The sequence below is a fragment of the Colobus angolensis genome, unplaced genomic scaffold (assembly GCF_000951035.1).
Source record: "Colobus angolensis palliatus isolate OR3802 unplaced genomic scaffold, Cang.pa_1.0 Scaffold76, whole genome shotgun sequence".
Lineage (NCBI taxonomy): Eukaryota > Metazoa > Chordata > Mammalia > Primates > Cercopithecidae > Colobus > Colobus angolensis.
In genome coordinates this window covers 2,910,680-2,938,592 of record NW_012121376.1, presented here as the reverse complement: position 1 = coordinate 2,938,592, position 27,913 = coordinate 2,910,680, and the positions used below count along the sequence as shown (strand labels likewise).

Genomic DNA, 27,913 nt, shown 5'->3' with positions numbered 1-27,913 from the left:
GACACAGACACGAGAGAAAAATAAAAGCATGAGCTCATTTGTAAACATATCTGGGTCAGGGAGAGATCTCAGGACGGCACTAAACTGAGAGCCTTTTAAAGAAAGATGGATACATCTGCTTATGTAAAAATTAAAAATACGGCCGGGCACAGTGGCTCATGCCTGTAGCCCCAGAACTTTGGGAGGCCAAGGCGGGAAGATCACTTGTGCCCAGGAGTTTGGGACCAGCCTGGGCAACAAAGTGAGACACCCCATCTCTGAAAATTAACATTAAAGACAAAAAGTTCCGTGGATGAAAACACACCATAAGACAAATCCAAAGACAAAAAAAATGAACAAGAAAAAAACCTGGCAACTCCTATCTGGAAGGACTTCAGTTTCCAAATAGTTAACAAGCTCCTACAAACCCACTTGAAACCCGCCAACACCAAACAGAAAGAGAAGCACGGACTCTGAGCAGACAGCTCCTGAGAAAGCGCCCACAGAGAGCTCCTGACCCCAAGACACTAGGCTGGACTCACTCAGAATAAGGGAAACATAAATTCACACCCCCAACAAGATTCCAGCAAGACCTTCCCTCTCACCTTCACTCCCAGGGGTTCCTCTCATTTCCACAAGGAGCATCTGTTGTTATATTTACAATCCGGAAAAATACTACTCCAGTTCAAAATCAGTGAAGAGCCCACACAGAAGCTGGCTTACAGAAACTTTTCCTAATCCCAAAGTATGTAGTACCAGAAATATAATACGGTTTTCTTTTTTAAGGGCTCAACAGCTGAGGAGTTTCTATTCTTGAAAAATCTGTTGACATTTTTCAATTAAATGTGAACCATTAGGCCTGGCACGGTGACTCACACCTGTAATCCCAGCACTTTGGAAGGCCGAGGTGGGCGGATCGCCTGAGGTCAGGAGTTCGAGACCAGCGTGACCAACATGGTGAAACCCCATCTCTACTAAAAACACAAAAAGTAGCTGGGCACGGTGGAAGGTGCCTATAATCTCAGCTACTCGGGAGGCTGAGGCAGTAGAATTGCCAACATCGCCCCACTGCACTCCAGCCTGGGCAACAGAACAAGACTCCATTTCAAAAAAAAAAAAAAAAAGTGTACCACAGCAATCACACATACGTTGTAGGTTTCTGTATATAAAACCAAATCTAAAATGACAGCGTAATAAATGAAGAAAACCTTTCCATTATTGATCATCTTCACATGCCAACTGTTTGAGAAAAAGGAACCTCACTCACCTGCAAAGGATTCTAAGAAACAGGACATTTGGTTCATCTTAACCCTCTCTGCAGTCCTGACTATGGGGAAACCGCCAGAAAACTCAAACAAGCTAAGAAACGCACACCCTGGCCGGGCGCGGTGGCTCACACCTGCCATCCCAGCACTTTGGGAGGCCGAGGTGGGAAGATGGCTTGAGCCCAGGAGTTTGCGACCAGCCTGGGCAACGGGGCATAACCCCGTCTCTACTAAAAATACAAAAAATTTAGCCAGGCCTGGTAGTGCGCCCGGCCAATTTTTTGTTTTTCCTTTTGAGACACCCACGTGGGCTGGAGTACAGTGGTGCGATCATAGCTCACTGCAGCCTCCACCTCCTGGCCTCAGACCACCCTCCCACCCCAGCTTCCTAAGGAGCTGGCATGCCACCAAACCTGGCAAATACGTTTGGGTGTTGTAGAGACAGGGTCTCACTATGTTGCCCTGGCTGGTTTTGAACTCCTGACTTCAAGTAATCCTCCTGCCTCAGCCTCCCAAAGAGCTGGGAATACAGGTGTGAGCGACCGTACCTTCCTTCTGAAGAGTGTTTTTTAAGATGGCAGTAAGACTTAGATCCTTGAAAGCTAAAACTCAAGGGCAATATTAAAATACACACAGGCTTCCCCCCTGCACTGGCATGATCCGGAAGCCTCCACACAGTCTGCTGGAGGGTGGGAAACGCAGGAGCTCTGGGTGCAGCCCTCGGGTCTCCCTGCAGCTCACGTCCTAGAAGCAGCCTCCCAGCCACCCCCCAGCAAGTGGATGTGCCCGCCAAAGGGGCAAAGCAGAGCTGACTAAAGACATGGCCTGTGCAGTTCCTTCGTTCTGCAGTGGGAGGGGACTGGCAACCTGCCCGCCCGCACAATGCTGTTCCTCAAGTGTGCTGGATGCGCGGTCTACACCAACAATACTGGCTGAACCATGGGAAACGGCCACCATGCAGGTCGCATGCGGCTGACTTCCCTCCCGCGTGGGAAAGGTCCACGCCACGTGAACACAGGGCCGGCTGTGGGCTCACCTCCTGCCTCCCGCCGGACATCCTGTGGTGGTCCGTCTGGTTGCATTTGGTGGAGAACTCATCCTTCTTCACAATCTTCAGTGTTCGCAATGCGAGGAAAGAGGAGAGTGAGGAGCAGAGTCGTCACAGCATCCCCCACGCCAGGCAGGTGGCCATGACCCCTCCCACACCACACCCACCAAACCCCGTTGCAGGCACCCAAGATGCAACCATCGCGGTGCCAGCAGAGGGAGCTGAGTCTCCCTGAGCAACACTCCCCCAGAGCAGGCGGCGGTGGCACATCTCAGAGAGGGCATTTGCATTTCCCAGTGACACAGAGCAGCAAAAGGGCTGCGTCTCACACGCAGGGTGTGGCAGATGACACGCTGTGCTCACCATGGGGGCCACTGCCAGACCAGATCAGAGAACAGACAGAGCACTTGATTCCACACTGATATTTTGGAAACAGGAAAAAAAGAAACAGAGGAACGGAAATTGCAAAAAACCAGCGACTCTAACTGAGGGCAGAATCAACAGAGGGGTCCGGCAAGTGACCGCTGCGGAGTCCACCGCGCCACGGAGGCATGAACAAGAAAGCAGGGCAGGGCGGAGCTCCCTCCCACCCGCTGACCTGCTACAGCCCAGGTCTGCAGCTGAGAACAGCACAGCAGGCCTGGCTGGAGCCCACACAGGACAGCCCTGGGACAGTGAGGACCCAGCCCCACACACACCTGGATGTGGCCATGGTGGGGCCCTTTGTGGCCATACATGCACTCCACCGTGGCGGCCTTCCTCTCCATCAGATGGATCCTGAACAGAGGCTTGAATCTCATGGGGTCATCGACGTGGGGGTCATGGGGAGGCAGGTACATCCACCCGATGATGAACAGACCATCCACCTACAGGAAGAGACGGGCAAAGGTCCGCGAGCGGCTCCCAGGCCAGAGTGAGAGCGGCCCCGCGTGGCTCCCCGCACTGCAATCACACAGAGAAGCTCCTGCCAGGCCAGCACATGGGACGCGCACGTCCACCCTCGAGGTACCTCAAATCCAAGCCAGTGCCCAGCACTATCTTCCAGCTCTATGATGGGGGTCGACACCAGGAGGAGGCAGAATAATCCAGAAAGTGAGGCCAGGTGAGGTGCCGACCGAACGGGGGTGCATTTCCCAACCGGAAAGAGTGAACAACGGCAGGCCTCGTTCACGTCCTGAGCTGAACAAACTGCCGCTCAAAGGCGGCTTTGAGACGGTCCGGGAAGCGTGCCACGGCCTGGGCAACAGGCAACGTAAGGAACAACTGCCACTTTTGTCAGGCGTGGCAGTGACACGGAAACGCAGGAAACACCCCCTTTCTTAGAGTGCTGCACGGAGGGAGGGACAGCTGAAACGCCACGGGCCTGGGATTTGCTTCCAAACCAAAGTGCAGGGGAGGAGAGAGACGCCAGGACCTCGGGGGGGAGCTCAGAAGCGGGAAGAGCCGAGGAGTGCACTGCCCATGTGTCCCCGTGTGTCTGGGCAAATGGAGAGGTGGGTGTGCCCCAGCATGCTCTGGGTACAGCGGCCACATGCTTATAAGGAAGGACAGCCTAGCATCACCCTCTTCTGGGACAGCCAGGACCCATGAGACTTCTAGCTCCAGCAACCGAGGAAAGAATTCCATCATTTCTGGGGCAAATGAGCCTGGGCCAAGCGTGAGCTGGTGCCGTTCTCTCACGGACTCCACTTTCCCCAATTATCCACTGCTTTTTGGGTTTTTTTTTTTTACTCTATTACTCACTGCCAGTAAGTAAGAAAAACAATTACCACCCTTCCTCCACTAAAAGAAAGGAAGGCAATCTGCCCACGCTGTGAGCTGCCAGGCTGGTCTCTCAGAGGAAACATCCTAAAAGCAAGGCTGGACCACGCGACGCCCAACACAAACGCGGAGGTTTCTCCACGGCCGCTGCTCCTACCAGATGACAGCTGAGAAGCTTGTGTGTCCCTGCCCCAAACCCCCCCTGGGGGCAAGGCCCAGAGCCGCAGAGGAGCCCGGAAGAACCTACTCGGAGGCCACGGGGAGGCAGACGCACCCGCCCTGCCCTCGCTGGGCTCAGCCCCTGGTCCCGAGTGCACAAAAGGGAGCTGGGCACAACCACAACACCAGCGCCGGGTTTTCAACACAGTAAGAGCGATGGCGATAGTGATACCTCAGGGGCCAGGCGCCTGCCCAGGGCTCAACAAAGTCAGGGCGGGGCTTTCCCTTCAAGAGGCTCCAGCAGGAGGGCGCAGGGGGCGGGACGCAGGGTGGGAGGGAGAGAGGGGAAGAGGGTGGGAGGGCGGACCGGAAGCCATGCAGACCCGGCAGAGCACCACCTCCTCACTCCACAGGGACACCCGCAAATACCAAGAAAAGTCAGACGACTTCACTGTGTTGAATGAGCAACTACTTTTCAACATACATTGGCAGGTGACCGAGAGGCACAGAAACTAAAACTACAAGCAGACATCTGCTCCTGGCCCCGGCCCCAGAGCTCCCATCAAACCTGCCCTCCTGCCGAGACCAGCCATGAAGACTGAACACTGTCTCCTAATTCCAGGAGGAAGAAAACAAGAAAAAGAAGAAAGACTGAACACACCAGAGAGCAATGAAGGCAGCCCAGAGACAAGGACCCAAGGCCCTGAAGAGAAGGGACAGGCTGAGGGGCAAGGGGCAGGGCCTTCTCCCCGCTTCCTGAGGCCACTGACCACTGGCTGGGGAGGAAGGCCCATGCCTGGCACCCGCAGGCTGGAGAGGCGCACACAGAGATCAGGGCCACAAAGGAGCCAGGACTACTGCAGCCAAACGCCAAAGATGGCAACCAGACAACAGCCCCACGCTGCACACAGGCAGCTGCACAAGGCACCTGTGGAATCCTGAGTGAGGGGTGGGAGGTGGAGAAGGGAAGTAGAGTGACTGCTGAGAGGCAAAGGGGCCAAGCGAAGCATGACTCACAAAGCCAGGAAGAGAAAAGGCAGAATGGGGGCCTGGGGAAGGAGTGCACGGAGGGCCACTGGCTGGGCCCTACAGAGGGCTGTGTCCTGGGAAGGAGAGTGACCCGGAACGAGAACGAGACACCTCCCCAAGCCTGAGATGCACGCACACCCCAGGCCCGCGCAGAACAGGTGCTCTGACTCAGCTCTGCCTGCAGGCCGGGGCCAGGGACTCCTGGGGAGACCAGGCCACGGCACCCAGACAAGTGCCCAGGTGCATGGTGAGGGGTGGGGGGTTGCCAGCATGCCTGGAGATCAGGAGAAAAGGCGGGGGGGCTAGACTTGAAAGAAACTTTCACTACTATACCCAAAAAGATTAACAAAGAGAAGGAAAACTTCACCAGAAAACGAGAATTTAATAAAAAAGAAAGCCAGACTTCCATCTCCGGCCATGATTGAGTACCCGGGACTAGACAGGCACTGCCATGGCAGACCCAACAAACAGGAAAGAAATGTCCTCACGGGTCCTCAGACCCCAGCAGCAGGCTGCCGGGAGAAGGGAAATGGAGGCGACCGCCACCAGCCTGGACTTCCGCCTGCAACGTGCTAGCACTTTCCAGACCACGGTAGTCAGAAGGGGTCCACGGCAGAACCCAAGGAAACAGATGTCAGAGTGCAACATGGCTGGAACATGTGGGGCAAAGACCAAGAAAGGAAGGGCCTGGCTGAGGGCGAGCTCCAGACCCTGCCAACATGTGCGTGCTGGGCCTTGGCATCCGGGAAGCAAAGGCCCTCGCAAGCCACCCCCTCTGACCCGAGAGTCCGAGGACGGGCCACGAGGCCAAAGTGTTGCTCTAAGTGAACCTTTGCCCATTTGGAAAATAAAACTGGCTCCTGAAAAGGGACAGAGCAAGAAGTTTTTGGTAACTACCTCGAACGCACATCTGGGCAGCTTGTCCCCAGGTAGAAGGGGCCCTCAAATTCCTCCACGTGAGGCACCACTCCTGCCCATGCACAGACCCCGTCGCGAGGCTCCGGACTTACCACCACGTTGAGCAGTCCTCCGTACGGCCCGATATCCGGCTGCCACAATCCCAAAATGTGTCTGTACCGGTGAAGCACTACGGGGGAAAGAAAGAGCAAGTCTCTGTGTTAGACCCATCGTGCCACAGGGAGCCCAGGAACCCCGAGTGGGAGGAAGGAACCAAGAGCACTCACAAAAGGCTTGCAAGAGAGCCCTCCAAACACATGCACACCAAGCCTCTAAAGATCTATCAGAATAAGGCCGGGCGCACTGGCTCACGCCTGTAATCCCAGCACTTTGGGAGGCTGAGGCGGGCAGATCACGAGGTCAGGAGATCGAGACCATCCTGGCTAACACGGTGAAACCCCATCTCTACTAAAAATACAAAAAATTAGCCGGGCGTGGTGGCAGGCGCCTGTAGTCCCAGCTACTTGGGAGGCTGAGGCAGGAGGATCACGTGAACCCGGGAGGCAGAGCTTGCAGTGAGCCAAGATCACGCCACTGCACTCCAGCCTGGGTGACAGAGTGAGACTCAGTCTCAAAAAAACAAACAAAAAAATCTATCAGAATGAAACTACCTTCAGAAGGCCTAAGTCAAATGAGCCTCCCGTAAAGTGATGAGCCTCCCATCAGTGGGAGGAAATCAAGCAAGGCTGGGAACTCTCCCTTCTAGGAATAAGACTGAGGAAGTGCAAACAGAACTGGACTACACCTGCCAAATGCTGAGACGCCGGTAGCGCTACAAGGCATGTCCTAAGCAATCAGATCTTTAAAAAGCTACGTCAACAATGAAAATGTCACACTCACCGAAGGCCCAGAACGCAACTTCTCCGTCCCGTTCCTTGCCAGTCAATGGCCAGGTCAGGCTGAGCCATCTCACTTCCTGAGCAGCTCCAGGTCACCCTCAAAGCCGCCCCTGGACCCTGCCCTGGCCTTCACCCCATGGGGTATGGGCCACTGCGCCAGCTGCCTCCCCTCCAGGCAGGCCTGAACCCCCAGCCCACCCACTGCCTCTCTCCACAGCTCCCTGGCCAGGCTCTAGGCCCTCAGCAATGTGACTGCCACCAGCCTTCCTGCCTCTCCACCCTACCTGCCCGCTCTCCATCAGCCTCAGCCTCCCAGGTCAGCCCAGCCCAGCTCCTCTCCAGCCCCCGCACTGTATCTGCATTCATGAGCCACCCCTTGGCTGCTAAATGCCTGATGAACCCGCCTTGCCTTCACCACTACCGTTAGTTCCTGTCATTCGGGAAGCCTTACCCATAAAGAGAAAGCAGTGAGCAGGACGATGGGGGAGAATGTGGCACCCAGTGACTTTCCCTGACCAGGCCTGGGTCCCCTGATGGTAGGGCCTGGGGATAGCAGCTGATCTGGGGGATGGTCCGAGGGAGACGGGGTGACCGGGTAGAGAGTATAGACCTGGCAGGAGGAGGAGTCAACACAAAGGGTGCTTTGCTGACACCTCCCCATCACGGTCACCAAAGGGCAGGGGCAGCCGGCCAGGGCTGTTACAGCCTCACCCATCTGGGTCACTGGAAGAACAGGTCCCAGGGCCCCTAACAGTGGGACAGAAAGTGCTGGGAGCCATCATATGAGGGCTGCCTATGAGCGGGGGGCTTGCATTTACCTGGGACACCCAAGAGAGCAGCAGGCAAGACCAGCGCAGGGTGGAGGAGCACGCCTGGCACCTGTGTACCTGGAAAGCTCCCGCAAACCCTGGGTCCCGCAGAACAACTGAGCTCTCAGCAAGGCGGGTAATGAGGGAGTACACAGCAAGCCAGCAGAAGCATCGCTCACTCAGTGGGAGGAACAGCAGACCAGGCCTCAGCAGCAGGAGGCACGTAAGTCCACTCACAGCTTTACAAGACTGCAGTAAAGGCAGAGACAGGAAACATTCGTACATGGGGAGAAAACACTGTGAAGACAAAAACTCCCCCAGCTAATCATCAGTATTGTCATCCCAACCTAAATCCACATTCAGCTAATCATCAATGTCATCCAACTCAAATCCACACCCAGCTAATCTTCAATAATGTTATCCCAACACAAATACACCCAGCTAATCATCAATGTCATCCCAACTCAAATCCACACGCAGCTAATCAATGTCATCCCAACTCAAATCCACACCCAACTAATCATCAATAATGTCATCCCAACTCAACTCCACACCCAGCTAATCATCAATAATGTCATCCCAGCTCAAATCCACACCCAGCTAATCATCAATGTCATCCCAACTCAAATCTACACCCAACTAATCATCAATAATGTCATCCCAACTCAACTCTACACCCAGCTAATCATCAATAATGTCACCCCAACTCAAATCCACACCCAGCTAATCATCAATGTCATCCCAACTCAAACCACACCTAGCTAATCATCAATAATGTTACCCCAACTCAAATCCACACCCAACTAATCAATGTCACCCCAACACAAATCCACACCCAGATAATCAATGTCAACCCAACTCAAATCCACACCCAGCTAATTATCAATGTCACCCCAACTCAAATACACAACCAGCTAATCATCAGTGTCATAACTCAAATCCACACCCAGCTAATCATCAATTGTCACTCCAACTCAAATCCACACCCAGCTAATCATCAATGTCACCCCAACTCAAATTCACACCCAGCTAATCATCAATAATGTCACCCCAACTCAAATTCACACCCAGCTAATCAATAATGTCATCCCAACTCAAATCCACACTCAGCTAATCAATGTCACCCCAACTCAAACCACACCCAGCTAATCATCGATGTCATCCCAACTCAAATCCACACCCCGATAATCATCGATGTCACCCCAACTCAAATCCACACCCAGCTGATCATCAATAATGTCACCCCAATTCAAATACACACCCAGCTAATCAATGTCATAACTCAAATCCACACCCAGCTAATCAATAATTGTCACTCCAGCCAAATCCACACCCAGCTAATCATCAATGTCACCCCAACTCAAATCCACACCCAGCTAATCAATGTTGCCCCAACTCAAATCCACACCCAGATAATCAATGTCACCCCAACTCAAATCCACACCCAGTTAATCATCAATAATGTCACTCCAACTCAAATCCTGACCTAGCTAATCATCAATAATGTCATCCCAACACAAATCCACACCCAGCTAATAATCAATAATGTCATCCCAACACAAATCCACAGGTTTTAAAAAATAATTTAACAAAATGATTCCAAAGTCCATATGAAAAGGTGAGAGCAGCCAGTGATACTCCAAATTTTAATAGACGAGTGCCATGAAAACGAACGAACAGAATGAGATATGAAGAAAATAAAACATAATCCCCAGGAAGCCCCAGTGGCAGCTGACCCAAGCGTGGAAGTCAGGGATTATGGAGCAGGTTGGGACAGAGGACAAAATGTCATGGGCCTGCAGATTAAAATTTCAGCTGGACGCTGGGCACGGTGGCTCACACCTATAATCCCAGCACTCTGAGAGGCCAAGGCAGGCAGATGACCAGGAGTTCGAGACCAGCCTGGCCAACATGGTGAAACCCTGTCTCTACTAAAAGTACAAAAAATTAGCCAGGCGTAGTGGCAGGTGACTGTAATCCCAGCTACTGGGAGGCTGAGACAGGAGAATCGCTTCAGCCGGGAGGCAGAGGCTGCAATGAGCCGAGACCACGCCACTGCACTTCAGCCTGGGCAACGGAGCAAGACTCCATCTCGGAAAAAAAAAAATCAACTGTGTCAGCTATTTTTTAAAAATAAATTTCCATTAGCCCAGTGTGGTGGCATGCGCTGTGGTCCCAGCTACCCAGGAGGTTGAGGTGGGAAGATCACTTGAGCCCAGGAGGCAGAGGCTGTAGTGAGCTATGATTGTGCCCCTGCACTCCAGCCTGGGCAACAGAGCAAGACCCTATCTCAAAAAAAAAAAAAGAAAAATTCCCCCCTATTTCAAAAGCAACACACACACAGTCACCAAAGACAATTTGGAAAAAGGAAACCTAAAGCTCACCAGTAATCCCATCGCTCAGAGACCACATGTGCAGTCAACATGCTGACGAACATGGTTCAGGTCTGCTGTCCTGCACCTGTGTCTGCTTGCATGAGCATGTGGGACTGAGCGAATGGGCAGGGTCTCAGGGCTCTGCAGGCAGTGGGGGCCACGGGGGTTTCTGAGCACTGGAGTGGCAAGACCACTCCAGACCACAGGGAGGAAGATGGAGCAGGGAGGGCAAGAAAGCCAGGACAGCAGCAAGGAGGTCGCCACCTGGATCTAGGGTACAGGGAATAAGAAACCTCTCGAGCCTTTGGAGAGGATGCTGGACTCCACCAACAGCTCCCAGGGTTCAGCCCAGACCATCGTTTAGGAAGTTCCTAAATGAGCCTGGGCTCTGTGCAGGCCGCTGCCAGCCACCCCACACACAGACACCCCTTTCAGAACAATCCTCGGAGCCCATTTACAGGACACAGTCAAGCCGGTCTTGTCACTTTACGGTCACATTGACCTTGACAATGAAATGCACACTAAAGCATTTAGGGGTAAAATGTACTGATGCCTGCAAGTGTGAAATGCATCAGAAAGTAAGTCCACGGATGTCTGCAGGGATGGACAGCTGGGCGGCTGGGTGATAATGAAATGGGAGTTCACTGGACAATTCTTCCAACTTTTCTGTTTTCCAAATTTCATCATGAAATACTGGGGGAAAAAAACTATTCAGCATGGCGCTCTCTCCTCCTCTCCCCTCCCCTCAGCTCCCGCTTTAACTGCTAAGAACACTGCCCAACGAGCCTGCCTCAGACTCCTGGCAATCCCAAAGTTGGAGTTCCCTGTTGTGCTGAAAAGCAGCATTTCTGAAATAAAAACCCAGCAGCGTCCCGAGATGCCAGTTCTAAAGGGACATCTTCCCTGAATCTTTAAGCTCTGCATGTTGGTCAAAGCGGTGACACCTTCGCTGTACTTTGGAAGCAACGGCCTGACCAGATGCCGACTCCTTTAGTCTGCAACAGACACCGAAACCACCCCAAGAGGTGAGTCAGAGAAACAGCGTGGCCAGATGGGCTGCCAGCGCACAGACCCAGAGGGGACACAAACTTCTCATGGAATCGCAAAGCCTGTGTCTGAGAACACACAGTTTAAAAAGAGTCCTTACGAAACACAGCTATCGCACAAGCAAATGTATTCATTCAAGAGATGAATCCATGGATTTAAATAGGAATTAAGGTCCCACTTGAATGGTCAAGAGCACAGCTGGACACATAGGAGCATGAGCGTGATTGCTATACCCTAACGCCTCACCATTTTTATTATAAACATGTCATCTAGATGCAGATCTTTCTAAATTCAAAGGACCCAGTCCTCCCTAAAGTGGGCTCGGGGAGGGGGGAAAAAAGGAGCCAGGAACAATGTTCCCTGCACTTCAGTGCCCCACAAGGCTCCTGAGTGTCTCAGTTAAGGGCAGCAGATGGTCACGCCTTCCCGCAAGCCCAGGCCACTTCGAGGGCTCACTTTTGGGGCAGCTGCCACATTATCTTCCCATATGAAATAGTAAGGGACAGGGCCAGGCGCGGTGGCCCACGCCTGTAATCCCAGCACTTTAGGAGGCCGAGACGGGTGGATCACCTGAGGTCAGGAGTTTAAAGACCAGCCTGGCCAACATGGCGAAACCCTGTCTCTACTAAAAATACAAAAATTAGCCAGGTGTCGTGGCATACGCCTATAATCCCAGCTACTTGGAAGGCATGGGCAGGAGAATCGCGTGAACCCAGGAGGCAGAGGTTGTAGTGAGTCAAGATCACACCACTGCACTCCACACTCCAGCCTGGATGACAGAGCGAGTTTCTGTCTCAACAACAACAACAAATACATATATATATATCAGTCTCACACGGAGAGATGATCTTCCTTTGTACAGTGGCTCTCCACCCTGACTGCATGTCAGAGTCACTAGGGACACGGGAAAACGTCAACGCCGGGCTCCACGGCAGCCAGGTCAATCAGCAAGGGGATGGGGGGTGGGGTGGGAGCCTGTCAGGGTTTCTGAGAAGCTCCCAGGTGACTGTGATGTGTGGCCAGGCTGAGAAGCCCAGTGCAATGTAATCATTCCACAACATACACAGATGTCAACACAACACACTGCCCTATTAAGACGTAACATATACAATTATCATCTGTCAGTTATAAAGAAAGAAATGCTTCTCTGACAATCTAGGAGGCTAAACAATTACATAGGAAAACCAACAACCTTATTTCTGCTTTGAACGTTACAGTTTTTTCAGTACCCAAAATTAAATAGATGATTTAAAAGATGAAAATGTGAATAAAGACATCACCACCTCTTATTAAAAGTCATTTTAACATCTGGTAGAAGATTACCAAATGCTGAGACCTTTAAGATTTTAACCCTTATTAAAAAGAAAGTAACGTAACCAAAAAAAAAAATTGTTAATATCTGAGTAAAGGCTAAAAAGAGAGAAAATAATCCAGGCCAGAAGTCCACAAACTTGAGTATCACCCGAATCCCCAAGGGCCTGTTCAGGCCCAGCCCGGAGGTCCAGACACAACAGGCGTGGGAGGAGGCCAGGGAAGCTGCGTCCAACAAGTTCCCAGTATACATGGAGGCCGCTGTCCAGGACCCCACTCTGGGAGCACAGATCTGGCCTCACAGTGGAGCCTGGAAAACGTCAGAATAATCTTTGGAGGTGAACGCATTCCTCTAATTCGAGGCACTGAAAGTAGGCATCTATCCGCCCTGGGAGCCCCGGCATAAACGCTCCCAAAATGAATTGAAAATGAAGCCAAATGGGAATGGATCGTGAAAGGTGGGGTTACACTTGCTCCTTCCAGCACCGGCCCAGGTGCCAGCACATCTGGGAGAGCCTGGGTTCTGGCGCACACCCGTCCTGACTCAGAGTCCCTGAACCTCGGCCCACATGCCACAGGTGGACTCCACGCCAGGAGACTGGCGGGGATGGAGATTTTGTGGGTGGATGCCCCTAACTAAAGGTGTTGGCCTGTGTTGCTCGGGGGACTCAACGGAAGAAAACGGATTAACGTGAGCTATCTTTCCATCAGCTGAGGCGTGGCCAGGGCTGCTGCCTCCTGCAGGCTGCGGGGGTCCACTCCCGGCCTTGTCCTGCTCGGCTCCTGGGCCCTCCTCCACCTTCAGAGCCACATGCAGCCTCTCCTGCCTCTCACTCCTACTCCCACCCAGGGCGCCCCTTGTACAAAGACCCTGTGATGACACAAGGCCTGCCTAGGTGGTTCAGGACGCCCCCTCGCCTCAGGACCCATACCTTTACCCACAGAGTCCCCATTACCGTGAAGGCTGGGCTGAGCGGTCTCCCCCAAAATACATGTCCCCTGGAACCTCAGAATGTGGCCCTCTGCGGAAGCAATCAAGATGTAATGCAGTCATGAGCACATTAGGGTAAAGGAAGGCTGGCGCGAAAGGGCCCGATCCACTGATGGCTGTCCTTCCGAGAAGACAGAGACTCAGAGACGACGGAGGGGGCCGTGTGGGGACAGAGGCAGGGGCTGCTGCGATGCGGCCAGAGCAGGAAGAGGCGGGAAGGAGGCTCCGCAAGGGCCGTCGGAGGGAGCAGCGCCCTGGGACACCTTGTCTTGAACCTCTGGCCTCTGGCCTGTGAGAAAGTGGGTTTCTGTTGTTTTAGACCCCCTTTGTGTTCACCTGCTCCAGCAGCCCTGGGAGACCCCCACACTGACAACTCCACAGGCTCTGAGGACCAGGAGGCCGTCTCTGCGGCCCCTGCTGTGCTCCCACAGCACGATTCTGTCTCGTGTGCGCCTACTCTGCGTTCAGCTCCAGTTTCAGCAGAATGGAAGGAATTCCACTGTATTTCTAAGCAAGGCACTCCATATTTTTAAGAGACATCGTTGTTAATACCTGAGTAAAGGCTAAAATGAATCAGTGTTTTAGCCCAGGCACAGTGGCTCACGCTTGTAGTCTCAATACTTTGGGAAGCTGAAGTGGGATAATCACTTGAGACCAGGAGTTCCAGACTGGCCTGGGCAACACAGGGAGACCTCGCCTCTACAAAAAAAATAGAAAAATTAGCCAGGCGTGGTGGCATGCACCTGTAATTCCAGTGAACTAGGAGCTGGGGTCGATCATTTGAGCCCAGGGAGATGAAGGCTGCAGTGAGCCACGACTGTGCCACTGTACTCCAGCCTGGGCAACAGAGCAAGATCCTGTCTCCAAAAAAACCCAAAAATGCACTTTGACTGGCTTCACCAACGTGCAGAGAAGCAGATGTATCAGAACTGCTGTCAGGACAACAGGCTTAACACTCCCAACACCTTACAAATGCTCATTATCCAGAGCGCCAGGCAACCTCATGCACCCAAGGAAAAAGGAAGAGAAAAGATACCCCAAAAGTAGTGACTCTGAGGTCACAAAACTACTCCACAGACCAGGCACGTTGGCTCACGCCTGTAATTCCAGCACTTTGGGTGGCCGAGGTGGATGGATCACCTGAGGTCAAGAGTTTGAGACCAGCCTGGCCAAACTGGCAAAACCCCATCTCTACTAAAAATACAGAAAGTAGCCAGGCGTGGTGACACATACCTGTAGTCCCAGCTACTCGGGAGGCTGAGGCAGGAGAGTCGCTTGAACCCGGGAGGCGGAAGTTGCAATGAGCAGAGATCGCGCCACTGCACTCCAGCCTGGGCGACAGAGCGAGACCATCTCAAAAAAATAAAAATAAAAAAATCTACTACTCAACATTAGGATCCCAGCTTCTACCGCATGGGTTTGTTCCAGGACAGTCCCACACTGAGCGATGTCAGCTCCGCCAGGCGCGGTGGCTCACGCCTGTAATCCCAACACTTTGGGAGGCCAAAGAAGAAAGACTGCTTGAAGCCAGCAGTTTGGGACCAGCCTGGGCAATAAAGCAACACCCCCATCTCTACCATAAAATAAAATAAGATGTTGGGCCCACCACACAAAGTCCAGAGGACCTCAACACGAACAGTTAACAGCCCACATGCATGATGGAAACACAAGCCACGCGTGGCCCCAGAATACTCAGAAGCCCATCAGGGCCGACTATTCCAAAAGGTGTGCTGCTGTGAGAACAAATGCTGAGCCGCTCTCCACTAAGACACGCTGAGAGCACCTGAAGACTGAAAACACGGACGTATCACAGGCGTCAGGCTGAGGCTGCTGCAACTGGCTTTCTTTTTTCACACGTTAAGAACTTTTTCTTCCTGATATTCTAGTAGGACACGGAGCTAAGAGACCAGTCACCATTTAAGTATGTCCGAAGAGAAATGCAACCCATGTTGAACTGCTGCTTTTCATTGTTATTTTCCAAATTTTTCAAGTTTTCTACAATGACTTTGTGTTTTTATAACTCCACTCAAACTTCAGCAGGAACAACAGTATGTCAATCAAAACCCGCCTATGATAAAGCCGCCCACTTGAAGCAACTGGTGCCACATCACACTATGAGGCTGCCCAGCCTGGATGCTCGAGAGGCCGGCCCGGCAGCATGGGGAGGAGATCTTTTCCTCGTAAGCTGCATGAAGCTTCCCTCCACCTGCCTCGGGGACAAAAGGAATGTCCCCTGCCCCCAGTGCAACTCTGGAGACTTGCTGGGCCCTGGCTGTGCAGCCTCCCCAGAGGCTGGTCAGAATTCCATCCTGAGTCCACAGTGTACGTTCCAGAGAAACTGTGAGACAGACATGCAACATGAGGAGCCTCTCAGTGCTTGTCCCCTTGTATTGAAGAGCCCTTGCCCAATCACCTGAGGTCAGGAGTTCAAACCCAGCCTGGCCAACATGGCGAAACCCTGTGTCTACTAAAAATACAAAAAATAGACGGGTGTGGAGGTGGGCGCCACTACTCAGGAGGCTGAGGCACGAGAACTGCTTGAACCCGGGAGGCAGAGGTTGCAGTGAGCCGAGATCACACCACTGCACTCCAGCCTGAGTGACAGATTGAGACTCTGTCAGGAAACAGAGGGGAGGGGAGGGGAGACAGGACAGGAAAGGGAAAAGCCAGCAATTCGTGTCGGCACCAAGGAGAGACTGTTCTTGTCAATGCTCACAAGTCGACTGTCCCCTCCCAGGGCTCTGCTCGCTGACTGCTCAGAGGAAGGACTGGTCAGTCTAGAACAGCACAAATGTCTTCAAACGTTGCCCACCCCTCCTTTTCCACCTCAGCCCCTTCCAGCGCCGTGTTCCCTGTCCACAGACTGCTGAGAGGTCCTTTGGCTCTCAACTCCACTCAGCTGAACAGTTCACCTCAACAAGGCAGTGTTGTTAGCAGGCATGTACACCACCCTGAAGCGTGCTAACCAAATCCAGGCACCTGCGTGCCAACTTCAGGAAGGTCCTCTCAGTAAAGTGGGACCAGGCTCCCCAACTGCAGCAGTCTGCTGAGATCTGGCAGGACGATCAGAGAAATTCTGGGAACGACTCTTATTCTTTCTGCTTTCAGTAGGTGTTTCCGGAAATTGGGCATTTATGAAACTTAAGATGTAGGTCTGCTCCCAACAGGCCATGCAGACTCACGGGCAATCTGGCGGATGGAAAGCAATAGTAGGGGCTCCACGAGCCTCAAGAAACTGCAACACGGCTTTTAGTGCAGGCAGGTGTTTTCAGTCTCTTCCTGGACAGCTGAAATTCACTGTCTCCATCACCACTCAACCACTCTGAGCTAATAAAAAGTGGAAACAGGCCAGGTGCGATGGCTACACCTGCAATCTCGACACTTTGAGAGGCCAGGGCGGGAGGACTGAGCGAGCCCAGGAGTACAAGACCAACCTGGGCAACACAGTGAGGCCCCCATCTCTACAAAAAGCTGAAAAACTAACCAGGCATGGTGGCACACGCCTCTAGTCCCAGCTACTAGGGAGGCTGAGGCAGGAGGCTCGCTTCAGCCCAGGAGTTCAAGCATACAATGAGCTGTGATTATGCCACTGCACTCCAGCCTGGGCAACAAGACCGACCCTGTCTCCAAACAAAAGTGGAGACAACATTAAATTCCTATGACTGTGGCTTAGAAAAGTTTCCAGAGTTCCATCAAAAGAATTCACTTCTTTTTTTTTTTTTTTTGAGACACAGTCTCGCTCTTGTCACCCAGGCTGAAGTGCAATGGCGTGATCTCGGCTCACTGCAACCTCCACCCCCCCAGGTTCAAGTGATTCCCCCGCCTCAGCCTCCTGGGTAGTTGGAATTACAGGCGCCTGCCACCACACCTGGCTAATTTTTGTACTTTTTAGTAGAGATGAGCTTCACCATGTTGGCCAGGCTGGTCTCGAACTCCTGACCTCAGGTGATCCACCTGCCTCAGCCTCCCAAAGTGCTGGGATTACAGGCATGAGCCACCGCACCTGGCCAAAAAGAATCAAGTTCTAAAGAGTCAACTGTTGGCCAGGCATGGTGGCTCACGCCTGTAATCACAGAACTCTGGGAGGCCGAGGTGGGCAGATCACTTGAGGTCAGGAGTTCAAGACCAGCCTGGCCAACATAATGAAACCCCGTCTCTACTAAAAATACCAAAAAAATTGCTGGGCGTGGTGGTGCACGCCTGTAATCCTAACTACCTGGGAGGCTGAGGTGGTAGTATTACTTGAACCCAGGAGGCAGAGGTTGCAGCGGGCTGAGATTGTGACACTGCACTCCAGCTTGGGTGATAATGAGACTGTCTCCAAAAAAAGGAAAAAAAAAAGGAGTCCACTGTTGCTACCTGTACTTGTCTGTTGAGAGTATATGCATATGTGATTTTTAATTTACACAGGCTATTAAAATGTGACTAATAAAACTCAGAAGTCAACTATCCATATTTCACTTTAGAATAAAAGTTTTAAAGCTTCTACTGTTCGTTCCTCTCTGCCTCGGCGTGAATTTTCGCAGTAGCTCCTCAATAAATAAACGAGAAAACGTGCATTAAAGTGATCTCGACTGGTACTACACAGAAACCACTGCAGAAAGGTGACCCAAATGTGGCCTGGGTGCAACCCACAGGTGTGATCTCTGTCACAGACGAAGCAGAGCCACGCTGCGGCAAGTGAACGTGAAAGGATGACAAAAAGCCACGAGGTCCGCTTGCTCCGGGACCAAAGCCGTCCCATGTGTGAATAAGGGGGCCCTCCCCATGCAGTTCTTGGCCGTGCTGGCTGCCACAAAAGCCAAAGCTCGCAGGAGGTACATACGGCAGGTGTAAACGTCTCTGTACGCCATGTGCTCATAATCAGGGAGAATTTTCACAAAACGTTCCGACTTCACACGAGGGTTTATACCTGAACAGACACAGCAGGGAAAGGGCTGAGGATGGCTCCCTTTTCAGGACTGTGCAAACAGCGTGCATACGACCCAATGCCCGCCCCTCCCCAGTGTGATACAATCCCCTCATGTTTACGCAGCCACCCAGGACACAGGGAGGCGGCTCTGAGAAACCTGCTGGAGAGAATACTGTGACACGTTTTCCTTCCATAAGTGATGCCACCAGAAACTCATGGTGGCAGCAACCTTGGGAATCCTTTCCACATTCGATCACGCTCCTCCCGCGGCCAGCACACGCTAGGCAGGCCCCGGGCCACAGCTCACCGGGGCTCAGGAGGTGGGAGGGCAGGTGTCCTGGCCGGCAAGCATGTGAGATGACTGTCTTTGAGATGATATGGCCCAAGTGGCTTAAGAAACTCAAAGAGCATCTGCCTTGCAGAAATGAAAAAGAAAAAAGAAAAGAAGCTAAAGAACAGTCAGAAGATGAAAACTTGTGGTATGAGACACGCATAGAAACCCTCTGACCATCAAAAAAAGCCAAGAGTTTCATCCAATGAGCAAGAAATGGGAAAGCCCCTGGCACTGAAGAAACGCCTGCGGGAAGACAGCCTGGGGCCGAGGAGCCTCTGCCTGCTCGGTGAATGTCACAGGTGACTCCGGAAAGCGGGGGAGCCAGAGAAACATGAAACGGGGCTGGGGGGCTCAGCCTGCCCACAGAACACCAAAGGGAAGGAGAACTTCAGAAGGGGGGCCGCCTCTCCGTACCTGGGGGCTTGGACGGAAGGCACCACAGCTGCATTTCCCAATCACCACAGGCAGTCCCATCCTGAAGGCCGGAGGCCCAGAAACCAAAGAAACAGGCAGCTCCAGGAGCACCCAAGTCGCTCTGGTGCTGCCTACGTTTCTCAGCTCTAAAGGGCCTCTATGCCTAATAAAAGACACTAGTATCCAGAATGGGAGAACGGAGAACAGAGTGTCCCCTCCCTCAATGTTAGCGCTGTTACAACCAGTGCTGTATTCAAAATGTGACTGTAAGATGGTTTCTGAGAAAACAAAAGTATGGACTAAATCACTTTTATTATGTATCATTGATGTGCACTGTCTGCTTCTGGTACGAAGTTAATCATGGATGATAACAAATAGATTCACTCACGCTTCGCGTAGACGTCCCGACAAGACACGCCTGTGATCTCCAACTTCCGCAAGTTTTCACAAACACCGTACTCTGTAACAAGAAACATTTGCAGAAATTTAAGATCAGCAAGTCCTAATGAGACAGACATGGGCAGGTTGCTGACGGCTGGCAGGGGAGGTGCACACCTAGCCTCAGCCCCATCTCCAGAGTACATCTGTCACTGTGGAGATTTCACTGATTTCTCCACATTCAGTGAACACCCTTGTTCACCAATGAAGACATTATTCTCTTTTAGTCAATGTCACCCTTTACAAAATAATAATCTGCACTGTCTCTTCTAATAAGCTCGAGAAGCCTAACCACACAAACCAACATCAGACGATCCCTAGTTTATGAACAAGGTGAGGCAGAATTCAGTTGTCTGGACACAGTGCCATGTTTCCATGGAAACAAGGTCACCACTGGTGTTAGGGTCCAGACGGTGCCAGAGGCCAGTCCACCCCATGTACTTCCCTGTGCTGCCTGTGTGTTCAACTCAGCCCGAGGCCAGGAGGGGATCGCGCAAGACATGGGGGAAGGGGTGAACACTGTCCCTTCTCCACTGGCTAGCCTTGGCCAGGGCCCAATGAAGGGCTCCTGGACACCTCCCCCCTCCCCTGTCCTCACATCCTCACCTGCTGACAGCACCCTCCTCTCTGTCCCCTACTCCCACCCCACCACAGCTCCACTTTTCACAATCACCAACACCCAGCACATCCCAAGCAAAACCCCAGGTCCTTCAGCTTGGGTCTCCGCAAGCCTTTGAAAGGAAAGACCACCAGGGGCTAATCCACACAACCACAGAACTGCACGTGGGCCAAGGGCTGCCACTGGCGATACCTGCATTCTGAGCTTTCCACGTGCTGTGTACCATGCCAAGTCATGCTGGGCATCACCTCACTGCATCCTACAGCAGGCCCATGAGAGAGGCACCACTGTCGTCTCCACTTTCTCAACAGAGAAAACAAGTGCAGAGAAGTGGCGTGACTCCACAAAGGAACTCCAGCTTATGGTCAGCTGGGACCAAAAATTGAAGCCTAGATCAAAAAGCTTCCTTTGCAGTGAGAATGTGGCAGGGGCACAACACCAGAGACAGGACGGGGTGGCTGGGTCTCCACACGGACCACTGCAGCTCACACTGTGTTATGCCCTGTGCAGGTGTGAGAGCCTGACAGTGACCTTGAACGTCAGAACCCTGCCCTGTAGCAGAGAGGGAAACCGGGGCCCAGTGAGGTTGGTGGCCATCAGAGCTCACTCAGCAGTCATGACAGTGACCTTGAACGTCAGAACCCTGCCCTGTAGCAGAGAGGGAAACCGGGGCCCAGTGAGGCTGGTGGCCATCAGAGCTCACTCAGCAGTCATGATACAGGAACAAAGTAAAAAACAGAACCAAAGTACTGCCCCCCATCACGTGCCTTTTGATAAGCCCTACTTGCCCGGAGGCCTCGTCCCTTCTTGTCAGTAACACGGATGCTATTACCCCAAATTCTTCTCTAACTGGAAGCACTGACAGTACTCAAAGTAAAGCTCGAGAAGCAGACAAGGTGGAGACAGCAGTTGAGACGAGGTAGCTGCTACTCAGCAAACCTCTTTCCAGTGGAGCCGTCGACAGCATGTCCCCTGCCTCCACTTCTGAACCCCCGGCTCCTGGACAGCCTGCGTCTCCTCTCAGGAGGCCTGTGGGTCCCCCTTAGTGGGAGGACCTGGGAAACCACATCCTAAATCCAGTAGACTCCAGGGAGGAGTGCCCAGAGTGGGTCCCTGAACACACCCAGCGAGGAGATGCACTTTAGTTCTTTGGAGAAAGAAACAAGAATTACAAGAGTGAGTCACTGCAGAGCGCCCACAGAGCCCAGGGAGCTGCTGATCCCGGATCTAGGCCAGGGCTGCCCCGATGGAAACACAATGTGGGCCACAAACAGCATCGACATTTCCTAGCAGCCACATCAAAAAGGGAACAATTAAACAGGTCAAATTCATGGTTATATTTTATTTAACTCAATATAACCAATTATTATCATTTCAACATGTAGTCGTTATTGAGTTTTTTTTTTTTTTAGAGGTGGGGGGTCTCACTATGTTGCCCAGGCTGTAGTGTAGTGGCTACAGGTAAAACATACACACATGCATACATTGATTGACGGATGGATGGATGGATGGATGGACGGAGTCTCGCTCTGTTACCAGGCTGGAATGCAGTGGTGCAATCTCAGGTCACTGCAACCTCCGTCTCCCAGGTTCAAGTAATTCTCCTACCTCACCCTCCCGAGTAGCTGGGACTACGGGCGCACAACACCATGCTGGGCTAATTTTTGTATTTTTAGTAGAGATGGGGTTTCAATTCACCATGTTGGCCAGGCTGGTCTCCAACTCCTGACCACAAGTGATCCGGCCTCCCAGAGTGCTAGGATTACAGGCGTGAGCCACTGTGCATGGCCAGAGTTTAAACATTTACTTATCAATTACTTTGTTGTTATGACCAGGGGAGTCAGGGACCCCTGTCTTCACTGCAAACAGGTCTGGGGACGAGGACCTTTGTCTTCCCTTCAGTCAGGGCCAGGGATGAGGAGCTGAGATGCAGCATGAAGCAGCCCAGGGGCTACTCTGACAACCATCCAGGCTGACTCCTGCTAATAATGACAGAGAAAAAACCAACACCAGGTGGGAGTTAAAAATAAAACAAAAGCCGGATGTGGTGGCTCAGGCCTGTAATCCCACCATTTTGGGAGGCTGAGGTGGGTGGATCACCTGAGGTCGGGGGTTCGAGACCAGCCTGATCATCATGGAGAAATCCCATCTCTACTGAAAATACAAAAGTAGCCGGGCATAGTGGTGCATGCCTGTTATCCCAGCTACTTGGGAGGCTGAGGCAGGAGAATGGCTTGAACCCGGGAGGCGGAGGTTGTGGTGAGCCGAGATCGCGCCACTGCACTCCAGCCTGGGCAACAAAAGGAAGACTCTGCCTCAAAAAAAAAAAAAACCAACACCGGCTCCTCTCCTTTGCCTCACGGTCTATGGGCCTCCTGGGTGACTTGGGGCGTCTGACGCTTGCCTGCCAAGCAGGACCAAGGACTGGTAAGAATTTCTTCAGTGAAAATTTGTCAATGATAGAATAATAATGAGGAAAATTCTGCAATTGCCTCCAGAGAATTTTGTTTTAGACAAGCTCTCCAATTGTCCAAGGTGACTGGCTAGAATGGCAGGAATAAATAGGTTTTTAATGAAAATGTCTTGCTACATGGTGAAGTGCTACAGGGAAATCAAAGAATCATCAGAGAAATGCACAGGGACTCTGTGAGAGTCTGCTGAGAAGGACTCTCAGCAAAACCAACACTGAGCTGTGGATAAAAAAGGCAAATGATAAAAAAAGACAGTCTGTGCTACAAATAACGGGAGCAGCGTCTTCATTTTTCATCTGTAAGTTAAAGGAACTGGACCGGATCATCTGTAAACTCCCCCTTCCAAGCTGTCAACAGCCTACGATTCTAGTTGGAGAAAAAAGAATATTCACCAGCAAATGTTTACAAATGGGAGGGGGAAGGGGACAGGTGCTGACGCACAGCAAGGACGGGGAGGGCTGGGCTGGCGGGGTGAGAACTGTGGCCGCAGGCTGGCAGCCGCCCCACCTCCTGTTCCATTACAATCTTATTTCTGTTAGGTTGATACAACACAGTCTGTCCTTCCAAGTGATCACAGGAGTCCAGTTATTTCTGTCAAGTCAGCCAACCGGGAAGGGGCTGCAGACAAAGTGCGGCAACAGGGACTCCACCAGGCCGCGGAGCTCATCCCGCAAGGCGCCTCACCACACAGGAGGGCTGACCCCAGGGAAACGTGTCACCAGGACACAGCTCGAAGCTCAAAAGGGGCCTGTGTGCTCTGTGCAGCTGCTAGACTCTGCCCTGAAGAATCACAGGGCACCTAGTGAGCACTGAGGCAGCCGAGAGGCCCTGGATGGCCAGGTGTGCAGTGGGGAGGCACAGGGGGTGCACCAGGACGCAGCCAGACCTAGGCCAGTTCACGCTGACTCCTCTCCATTACCAGAAGTCCAGGGAGCACCTGTCAGTGTGGAAGTCAGAATGCTCAGGCCAAATACCGAGATCAACTAACTATTCAGGTTGAAGCAGAGGGCTGGGCGGGGACATCTAACTGCCCACCCATCAGACTGAGGGATGCATCACCCCAGGCCACAGCCCTCCAGAATGCAGTACAACCACTAGTTATGACTTATCAGCTACTGTGAACTCTGGGAGGAACTCCCACAACTAGCACCATCATTTAGTTTCACTTCGCAGATTACAAAACATTTTACCTGGTGGCTCACGCCTATAGTCTCAGCACTTTGGGAGGCCAGGGCAGGCAGATTACCTGAGCTCAGGAGTTCGAGACCAGCCTGGGCAACATGGCGAGAGCCCATCTCTACAAAGAATACAAAAATTAGCCATGCATTGTGGCACACGCCTATGGTCCCCGCTACTCAGGAGGCTGAGGTGGGAAGATCATCTGAGTCCAGGAGGTGGAGACTGCAGTGGGCCAAGATAATACCACTGCAATCCAGCCTGAGTGACAGAGCGAGACCCCATCTCTTAAATATATAGATCTATAGATATATCAGGCAGACCACCCAATAATTACAGCATTTTCTGTGAGGATATAAAGGTCTTTGCAGTGATGACAGAAAGAGAAAACCAATTTGCTTTAAGGCGAGATTCAAACTAGGAGTAGAGGGAGGTAAACAGAGGCAAGTGGAATGAATCTCTGGGCCAGGCCAAGGGGTCAGGATTTCTGCTGCAGGCGGAGGGGAGCCTCAAAAGGCTCCTCTGCAGGGGCAGTGAGCTCCCTGGCAAAGCAGTGGCTCTCAACCCCTCAGACCAACCCCACTCCTTAAAACAAATACTTACTAACACCTCCTAGATCCTCATGAAAGCAAAGAAACGATTCTATACACAATTGTAAACAATTAACATTGCCCTAATTGTAACAGGAAGGAATACAGAAATCCATCAAGGTGCGTTTTGCCATGTGATGCTCAGGTGAGACTTCAGCAGAGCCTGGCTGCTCTGGGTGTGGTCAAGGACCTGCAGCACAGCATCCCTGGGAGCCCAGCAGGGAGTCCCAGGCCCCACCCGGACCCATTGAATCAGCATCAGCATCTCAGCAAGATACCTGGGATGGCTGGAGGAGCCCTGCACAGGCTGCTAACATCTCTGCCCATGCAGCCCACCATATTCAGCGCTGCCATGGCAACATGCATTTCCAAACAGCTTCCGGGAAAGTTCTGAGCAAAATACAGTTTTCTCTTAGTTGACAGTATATGAAAAAACTGTATGAAAAACGCTGGGTGTAGGCCGGGCACGGTGGTTCACACCTGTAATCCCAGCACCTTGGGAGACCGGGCAGATTACTTGAGGTCAGGAGTTCAAGAACAGCCTGGCCAACATGGTGAAACCCCGTCTCTACTGAAAATACAAAAATTAGCCGGGTGTGGCGGCGGGAGCCTGTTAATCCCAGCTACTCAGGAGGCTGAAGCAAGAGAATCACTTGAATCCAGGAGGTGGAGGTTGCCATGAGTCAAGATTGCACCACTGCACTCCAGCCTGGGCGACAGTGAAGCTCCAACTCAAAAACACAAAACAAAAAACCAATCGGTCAACGTCACCAAAACCAACCAGAGTCTAACAAACTGTCACAGCCCAGAGGAGGTAGAGGAGGTACGAGGACTAAATGCCACGGGGGCTCCCAGACAGGATTCTGGGACAGGAAAAGGATGTGAGTGAAAACTGCGGCAATCTGAATCAAGTGCAGGCGTGATTAAGGATAACAGATCACTATCCGTCCATTAACTGTGACAAATATGCCATACTAACAGAAGATGCTCACAACTGGGGAAACCAGAGCATATGGGAACTCTCTGCCCTTCCTTGCTATTTTTTAATAAATCCTATAATATTTAGTTTATTTAGGGGAAAAAAAGGCTCCTTAACATAAAACACCTCCTAGGAGGCCACACCCATGGCTGTGGTGGCAAGGACCCAGGCAGAGGTGAACAGAGCAGGCAGGATCAGGGCAGAGCAGAGGCCTGGAAACGCCCAGACAGAGTGCGAAGGGCCCTGAGCACTCCAGGTGTGGGAGAGCTGGCAGGGCAGAGCTGGGAGGCAGAGGCAGGCATGGGAGGGTCACCTGGAAACAGCCAAGGAGCAGGACTGGAAAGCCAGCTTCCAGGAAAGGAGTGGGCACAGAGATTGCCACTGAGGACAAACGGGAAAATATTTATGTACCACAGTCGCTGGAAAAAAAACTGAACAAAAGAGCTCCAGCCAACAGGATCATCCACGATGGGCTGCTACATGGAGAGAGCGGAGGCAGAGGGCAGACAGGCCGGCTGCTGGGAGTGGGATGTTCACTCTTCTGCAAAGACAGGGGCACACATATCTAGGGGCAGATGGAGCACTCTCTGGCGACCTCCAAAATAGCAACGTGGAAAATAAAAAAGAACCAACAAGACGGGCACAAGGACTCACACTTGTAATCCCAGCACTGTGGGAGGCCGAGGCAGGAGGCTTGCTTGAACCCAGGAGTTCAAGACCAATCTGAGCAACACAGTGAGACTACATCTCTATAAAAGTTTTTTAAGGCCGGGCGCAGTGGCTCAAGCCTGTAATCCCAGCACTTTGGGAGGCCGAGACGGGCGGATCACGAGGTCAGGAGATCGAGACCATCCTGGCTAACACGGTGAAACCCCGTCTCTACTAAAAACTACAAAAAACTAGCCGGGCGAGGTAGCGGCACCTGTAGTCCCAGCTACTTGGGAGGCTGAGGCAGGAGAATGGCGTGAACCCGGGAGGCGGAGGTTACAGTGAGCTGAGATCCGGCCACAGCACTCCAGCCTGGGTGACAGAGCGAGACTTTGTCTCAAAAAAAAAAAAAAAAAAATTTTTTAAAAATTAGCCAGGTGCAGTGGCACACCTCTAACACCAGCACTTTGAGAGGTTGATGTGGGAGGATTTCTTGAGCCCGGGAGTTCAAGGTCGCTGTGAGTGACAAGCCACTGCACTCCAGCCTGGGCAACACAGTGAGACTCTGTCTAAAAAAAAAAAAAGAAAGGAAAACAACAGAAAGAAATATGATGTTTGTGAATCCAAAGCAGGGATAAAATGATACTTGCATGTAACACAGGTTGTCAATCTGAGGGACTGTGGGTTGTCAATATCTCTGCAGATCACTCACCCTCAGACCAGCTCCACAGGTCACAGTCACCGAAGTCAGGAAATAACAACAACTGGCCTACCTGCTCTCACTGAGCCGAGCTCCGCACCACCCCTGCAAACCACTGGAGCACATCAAGATTCCCGGGGGGTTCTGCCAGTGTCCTGATAATCAGGTGGCTGTTCCTCTGGCCTACCTGCTCTCACTGAGCCGAGCTCCGCACCACCCCTGCAAACCACTGGAGCACATCAAGATTCCCCGGGGGGCACCACCCCCCCAAACCACTGAAGCACATCGAGATTCCCCGGGACAGGGGGCGGTTCTGCCAGCGCCCTGATGATCAGGTGGCTTTTCCTGAGACCCCCCAGTCAGCTGCCACTATTTCCTCTGACTCTCCATAAATACTCTGTCCTCTTCTCACACAAATGATGCACTTCAAACTCGTTAGTTACTGCATAATGAGACCGGAGCTTCAGTTTGCTGTGTGGTTTAAAGGACAGCCCCTTTCCAGGTTCCAGATGCCACTAGTGCACATGACACCTCACTGACAAAGCAGTCTGGACTGAGGGTGTTTCTCCTCTGATACTACGCATTTTCGTAGTTGCCTTAATGCTGCAGGCAAGATGCTCTGACTCCCTGCGCCAATGGCTAGATGGGCGGACACTGGAAAACGCACCCATTTGTGCTTGTTGTTTATGCTGCCTGAAGTCATAAGCCAGTCCTCTGCAAACCATCAACACTGTTCCTGAGGCAGTTTGTCTTTGCTCAGATTGCTGAAGGCTGGTGACTTAGTTTCATGAATTTTCACTGAGCCCAGAGCATCCCCTAACCTGACAGAAACAATGCACGTAGCCTTTTATTAACTGCTTGGACTTCTGAATGAGTCCAAGGTTTTTAGCTAGGATAGCCACATCGACAGAGCCCAGGGCCACCATCATTCTCTGGATATCTCACCAGCAAATGCACTGCTAATACCCAGTACGAGATGAACTCCAGAACTTGATAAAGCATCCACAAAAATGCCATTAAAATTCGGAAGAAAAGCAAAACGATGTGCACAGTGCTAATGAA

At 52.1% G+C, this 27,913-nt stretch overlaps 1 protein-coding gene across 1 annotated transcript in view; it reads right to left on the bottom strand.

Annotated features, from left to right (window-relative positions):
- The window catches only part of FBXO31 (F-box protein 31), a 61,935-nt gene that overhangs the window by 11,546 nt on the left and 22,476 nt on the right, over window positions 1-27,913 (bottom strand). Inside the window, exons 2-5 of the mRNA XM_011928029.1 lie at window positions 19,619-19,690; window positions 6,252-6,328; window positions 2,991-3,158; window positions 2,281-2,355 (exon numbers count right to left, since the gene is read on the bottom strand). Of these exons, the coding sequence (XP_011783419.1) occupies window positions 2,281-2,355; window positions 2,991-3,158; window positions 6,252-6,328; window positions 19,619-19,690 (392 nt within the window). The remainder of the gene's footprint in view (window positions 1-2,280; window positions 2,356-2,990; window positions 3,159-6,251; window positions 6,329-19,618; window positions 19,691-27,913) is intronic.